At 37.4% G+C, this 7106-nt stretch overlaps 1 protein-coding gene across 7 annotated transcripts in view; it reads right to left on the bottom strand.

Moving 5' to 3' along the window:
• Positions 1–684: 684 nt before the first annotated feature.
• Positions 685–7106, bottom strand: part of NFATC3 (nuclear factor of activated T cells 3) — a 65120-nt gene continuing 58698 nt past the window's right edge. For 6 of the 7 annotated variants that reach the window (XM_039382515.1, XM_039382517.1, XM_039382518.1 and 3 more), the window contains one exon: positions 685–4078. In XM_039382515.1, the coding sequence (XP_039238449.1) occupies positions 3954–4078 (125 nt within the window). In that variant the 3' untranslated portion in view covers positions 685–3953. The remainder of the gene's footprint in view (positions 4079–7106) is intronic. The other variant, XR_005563989.1, reaches the window with a different exon arrangement.

Below are 7106 nucleotides of genomic sequence, written 5' to 3'. Positions count from 1 at the left end.
ATGTCACTGGGCCTAGGGATTCCACAGGTAAGTAAAAGGTGCTGTAACAAAACTGCAAGGGAGATAAACACCTTTTCAGTACCACTGATATCACTGAGATAAGATACAGGTTTTAAGGCCTGACTCTACCGTACTTTTCCCAAAGGCATTTCCCTCAGTACTGCTTGGTCAGCCAAGAATAGGCAAATAATTTAGACTTTGTAGGAATCGCACATTTATTTCAGAAACAGTTTAACTGCATCTTGCCTGTGATAATATCCTTTCAGGAATGAAAATTACTGTTTATGATGTGTTCCCTAAATAATAATTTCTGGAATAATTTCTCAAAATGATCTTGTCATTGTCTAATTGAAATGATACTTGCAAATAGGAAAGCCACCAGTATTGTGCAAACCGATACTCTGCCAGCACTGCTGATCACTTCTTACGTACGTAAAGGGTCACAGTTGCTGCCTCTAATCTCAGTTGAGCCCCATACTCTTATCAGATTGTTCAAAACCACCACTCTTCCAGGGGGAATATAAAATGTCCCTCCTTTCGTGTCACAACGGAGCACAGCTGCTTACCACTGCATCACAAACAGGGAGTTTCTTCCCACTCTGCATCTGGATCTGCATTTTAAATAAATGACAATGCATTTGCATTATTTTTATTTATTTGAACACTACGATTTAAGAGCCTAAATGCAAGTTTTTCCCTTTATTTCTGCAAGTAGCACTGCAATCATAACTTACAAAAATGTTTAAAATACAAAATGTACATGAAATTACAATACAAGGCTCTGTAAACATCTAGAACTTAATCTTTATTGTCCCACATTTTTAAATATAAAACTTCAATTTGAACGATTTCCGAACCTCAAGGAATGACATCCATTATGAGTATCAAAAATAGAGTTTCAAAGCTTTGTATCAGAACAAAACTATTACGTTCTTTTCATTCTTTGGTTTAAAAAGGGTGGCAGTTCCCCTGATAACAGATAAGTTTTACTACAGAAATTTGGATTGCTAGTTTATAGTAATTTCAAAACTCACCCTCCTCCCCCCTGGATTAATATGCTACCCCTTAATTTTTTTTTGAACATTGACCTTTGACCCTCCTTATAGAAAAGCTACCTCATCTTTAAGGCTTTCCTTCAGGATAATCTAAATTATTTAAAATTTTTGGAAAACTACTCAGGGAGAATACAGGACTTAAGGGCAAGGAAGTGGATGCCAACAAAATATCAACAGTTGCCGGGTTCTGCTGTTTAATTAAATTTGCATAGTCGAATAGAGATCCTGTGCTTTTTATATCACTAAAATTATAGAAGATTAACAGTCTTTACCTACGTTATCACACAAGCTAAAATAAAATTAAGACCCTTGTATTGAAGCTTTTACAAGGCAAATACAAAACTGCTTTAGTATCCAAAGCTATTTTTTTAAATTTCATTTTTAAATAGGAAAGCGTCTCTATGTCTACAGGCATCAAGGTATTTAAAGGCATCAGAAAATTTAGTGCATAGCAACTCCGGATTGTTTGGGCTCCTGTATTTTAGGTACAGTGTGAATTCCAGCTACTTGGAGAACTTGCAAGGAGAGTCTGTACCAGCAGGATAAAGGAGCATAAATCCCATATACTATGAAAAGCTTTTAAGTCAGAATTCTCCTACAAACAATGGTTAATGCAAACGACCCAACACAGGAATGAAAACTGGAACATGCCTCGCCACCAGCACACACTCTGAAGACAGATTACACAGTTTACAGTGTTTGTTTTGTTATTAAGGTGTTAAAAACACAAGTAGATGTATTTCGGAGCATGTGAGTCCTTTATAGGATCTTTAACATGAGTAGAGGACAGAGTAAAGCACCACTGCTGAGGACAATTACAATATCACACTTTTCATATTCCAGCCCTGCCAGTTTTTTTCTGCAAATTTCAAGATTTGCACCGCTGAACAGTACATTCACAAAAAGGATGCTTAAGATTCCCAGCAGGTACATAGTGGCCTAGCACTAAGTTGTTTGAAATAATTATGAAACATCAAGATAGTAGCCTCAGGCTGCGCTCTTAAAAGGAAGTTACATGATAAAATTATAATTTCACCTGCTCAACGTGTGTCCTTTTTAAAAGTTCATGATTCAGCTATTACAGAGATGTGATTATAGCAACTGTAATGGTATTGCTTGGGCACTGACTTCAGGTGTAATGTTTTGCTTGCAAAAGGCTCAATGGAAAGTTTTCCCCATGACTGTTTGCCAAAATGCAACATCAGTAGAACCTGTGTTTCCTGCTGCAGGCATTAGAACTCAGCACTGCTTTCCCCTGTCAGACCACTCTACAGAGAGAGGCATGTGCTCCCCACGTGTTCAACTGCTAAAATGTCCCCAGTTGTCCGAACTAGATCCAACGCAGATAGACTTTTTAATTTTCTAATTCTTTGAGTTAATTCACTCAATTTTTGTTAGAGCATCATGGCTCACCCCACTGAGGAACTAACCTGAACATCTCGGATGTTCTGACACTCCATGTCCTTCAGTCTCACTTTGCTGTGACTGTTGTACCCTGTGTGTTCCATGGAGGAAAGCTCTGGAAATGAGTGCCTTTTGGGGCAGGGAAATGCGTGTGACACTGGCACTTTCACATCCTCTCCAAGGTGTCTGATTGTAAAGGCCTGAGATTTTTAAATAACTCTGTAAACAGATTGTTTCCAATTTATCAGATCATGGGGGTAAGGGAGATGCATCCTTGGAGCACAGCACAGAGTTCACTGCTGCCGTGGGGAATCTGCTGGATTTCTTTGGTAGCTTCTGCTTCACACCTTTACAATTCAACATGGACACATTACACTACCTAACCACTAATTCACAGTAAATTACTTTTGAGCAAACTGACATTTATAAACAGCCTAAATTTAAGGAACTGTAATTGTCATCTGCTTAGGACTTCCAAGTGGCATGATCAGGCATACAGCATATAAAACGTACAGATGTGATCAAATGATTTATTGCATCAAAAACTTGAATGCCACTGAACTGGTGATTTCAAAACCATATTCTGCAGGGAACATTTAGATCCTCAGCAAATATAAAATTTTCTTCTGTATCTAACATGGCTTTGATGTTGCTGTTCTTTAATCTAAAATCCTACTGCTCAAATTTGATTAAAAATGTAACTTTCTAAGAAAAAAGCTATTTCAAGAAGGAGCCTGTGCTAATAAAGATCAGGAAGATTATCCACAAAGTTATAAAAGTTAAATTTTGGAATGTAATTTCTATCCCAACACTTTCATGATGGAATGGTCTTTTTGCAGCCTATCAAGTAACATTTTCAGTTTATAAACAAGTGCAGATCTACATTTGGCTTTGCTTCCTATGAATCTAAGAAAGAAAACACTACAGTATTCATATACACAATGGCTTCCATGGCATTGGCTTCAGATGACAGGTATGATTTGCCACTGGAAGATCTTACTAAAAAAAAATTAACAATAGAAGCTTTAAAGGCTTTCCAAAATGACCAAAAGGTGTTACAAATCATCAGTTACAAACTCTACTATCTCTAAGGGAAAGCAGCACACTGAAGATGTGTTTTCCACATTCAGTACTGTGAATATTATAAGAGCAAACTAACCTCTCCACACATCTGAAGCACTTACAATATAAAAGTATTCTATTTAAATGCAAAAAGCAGAGCTTGTTTGTAACTTTAAAATAGTTAAAATATCTGGTGTAGATTCTGTGTGTCCATTTTAAGAAGTCTCTTTACAGCATCTGAGGAACTATAATTAAAATGCTCTGTCTCTACATCAAAAATGTAACCCACTGAAAGGGCTTTGCAAGGATCCACTGTTCCAGTTCATAAAGGCCACAGAGTTGGAAGCACAGTAAGTCTGAAGAGGAAGAGGATGAAGAAATATTCAGAGAAACTGTGAAGTTTTCATGGATGCTTAGTTGTTAGCTTATCCATTACTGGATTCCATCAGATATTCTTGTCTCCAGAGATCCAGGACATGCACGTGCAGGCTGGCTGGCCACTGCTGTTCCATGTGACACTGAGATCTGTGACATATCTCTTCCTATGATCTCATTCACTATAAAAAAAAAGAAGAAATATTAAGAAGTGACTGTTTTTATGCTTTCCAAAAGGCAGAAGTCATCCCTTTTACAAAGAAATATTTCAGTGCTTAGCCTTGATGCTGTTAAGTAACAGAAGATGAAGGAGGAGCCTGGTTTCAGGAACAGGGGGGAAAAAAGGGTTCTAGTTTCTCTTATTATTATGCATGTACTCGCCATAGTCCATGCTGGAGAATCCCTAATACCCTTGAAGAAAATAGGCACGTGAGTATTCATGATAAGCAGGTAACTGAAAGGCACAGCACAGGGCAGGTTAGCACAGAACTCCTTCTGGTCAAGAGTGTTACAGGCACAACAAATAACTCTAGCAGCTCCTGGCTCTTTCAAGCTACTTACAGAACTTCCTCAGAACGTGGATTTGGGTTAACAGAATATTTTTTTTAAATACTATATACCTGTTTGATGGGCCAGTTTTCTGAATCCTTGCATTTCTGAAGCTGCAGTAACTAAATCTTTTGTTATCAGTCAATTTTCCTATAATAATTAAAATGGACTAATATGCAGTTTGTGTGTCTGTGTGTGCATATACGTCAAATTCAGCAACGTTTAATCAACTAGTACTATTCAAAAGTAAGGGAACATCTCTGTGAATGTGACAAACTAGCACCTAAGTTAACAAATGAAAATTTTGGAGTTTTACTCTGAAGCTTAGATAACTGCTGCAGGACACTTGAGTTTGGAAGATGACAAAAATAATTATTTTAATGGATAAATGTAAAAGCTGTGATATATCACATTAAATACTAATGACAAATTTTAGACAAATATTAGATTATAAGCAAAATCTGAATTATTATTTAATTGGTAGAGGCAGTCAATCCTGTTGTTTTCCAAGACTGAGTGGCAATAGGCTACAGTATCTCTTACTGAGAAAGACTTTGAATATGCTAAGCTATTGAGGCTTTTCCTTTATTACTGGCATGAGTTTGCTTCTATAAACAGGCATTTAATGGGACTCTTTTGTTGAGTAAGGATCATTCTTAATAAAAAAAAAATGTTTTGCTCTGCTAGTAAGCTGCTTCTATTGAAAATCTTAACAGATTTGGAACCCAGGCTTTTGCTATTTTGTTCTCTTTTGGGTAACTTTACAGAACAGTGTTGATGTACCCCACCACCCTTCTTGGTGCTTCCTTAATCTTCCACAGCAGGATTTAGCTTCCTACTGACCATTCCTGGCTGGTAGAAGCATAACAAAATCAATGTACATGTAGTGTAAATTGTTCTTGCTGCTTATAGTATTCCCCAGCCTCAGCATTGCCTTCAGCGGCAGCAGGAGCATAAGTGGGTCTAAAAGAAAACGCAGTAATATTGTGAATGCACTCAAATCTGTGTAACTTACATGAAATCCAACTCTGAAAAAAGGTTTTGTCATATTCTTTTAATTTACTCGAGAGAGCTTTAAAACCACCTCATGTCACAGAACCCCTATAACCATGGAGGGGGCATTTGTTATCTAAGAGTCAATCACTGGCAGTGGTTTTCTCCTGCATGAATGCAAGGACAGCTTGTTAAATACACACGTTATTGCAGCCCCAAAGTTCAAACAGTTCGACCAGCTATGTAAAAACCAATTCCCTCAAGCATTACAAGATTTGCAATTTATTTGTTTTCAAAAAAACCTTTCATTCAATTAACTTAACCAGCACTATTACACTGATAATTGTGTGACTGCAGGTAGGGCACTTTTCCAAGTATTTTTATTAGGCCAACACAATGCCATAAGTAAACATCTGCTAAAACCCAAGACTTTTTGTTTTTTAAACAAAATCTAGATGTTCATTTAGAAGAGCTATGAGCCATCAGCTTCTGCCATTAGCTTGCTCTAACTGCAGGACTTCTAACAGCTCTTGTCCACTGAATGCTACTGAGCAGTTGGTCTGTGCAAACTGAGTATTGCAGCTGTTCAGTACTGCTAAAATTTGGAACATTAAAAAGAACTTTTTGAAGTTCAGTATTTTGAAATTATTAGACAGTTACTTCCTGTAAGTTTTGATGGATGATATGTATCTGTACTGGCACCATCAGCACCACCTGGTCTATACTGCTGCCATGTTTTGTAGTTCCCACGGGCAAAGGTGTTCAACTGAACAGCACGTAGCCATGTGGCATTACATTTTCCTTACAGCACATTACACGCTGAATACAATAGCTGGTCACATGCATAAGTCACTATGTAATAATGAGTATTGAAGTTCCAGGTTAGTTTGTGTTGTTTTGTTCTAAATAATCATTGATTTGTTTGTAAGAAGCTGTTTGGTAGTGCAGTGCTTTTTCTGGCAATGCTTTTAGCATGTGGGGAATACAGATTTATCTGGCTTACATGGATTTACATTAGAAGCATCTACCATTTCTTAGGAAAATGCATGATCTTGTCTTCATCCCAGCAGAGAATTCTAGTGGAGAACTCTTAGTTGCCCCAGTGGCTTTGTTAGATTTGCTAATTTATAAACCCAATGAGTATTCAAAAGTGCCTTTTTAAAAAAAATTAATATCTAACTCAGTGTTCTGTCAAAGCACCATGAAGGCCTCAAGAAAAGGCCAGAATACTTTTACTGCTGTGTCTGGCCAAGGTGTTTTCTCCTAGAGCACCGTCCCAACTAACACATCTTCCTATTTTGTACTTTCCAGGAGTGTCCCGTTCAGCTGTCTGGAACTCTGTGAGCAACACATGGATGGGGGTAGCCTACAGACCCCAGAAGACTGTACATTGACTAGATGAGATACAGGTGATGGCATAAAGTAGTTTAAAATGCAAATCATGCAGTCAGTAAGAAGAGATAAAATCCTGCACAGAAATGTACAAGGCTGAAGGTGAAATCATACAGCATTTTCCTTTTTGTATTAATTTGTGATGGAGAAAATTGTATTAAAGACTAAAACAGAAATCCAAAGGTTAGTATTTGAATGCATGACATGTCACCTTCCACCAAGGATCAATTACAGACCATTTAGTGGTCTGTGATTAAAACTGAAAACTTAGTTCAT

Source organism: Pipra filicauda, unplaced genomic scaffold (genome assembly GCF_003945595.2).
Source record: "Pipra filicauda isolate LSUMZ 115617 unplaced genomic scaffold, ASM394559v2 scaffold273_size1055052_pilon, whole genome shotgun sequence".
Classification (NCBI taxonomy): domain Eukaryota; kingdom Metazoa; phylum Chordata; class Aves; order Passeriformes; family Pipridae; genus Pipra; species Pipra filicauda.
Note: the sequence above shows the minus strand (reverse complement) of the source record. Positions and strands in the feature narration are given on the sequence as shown.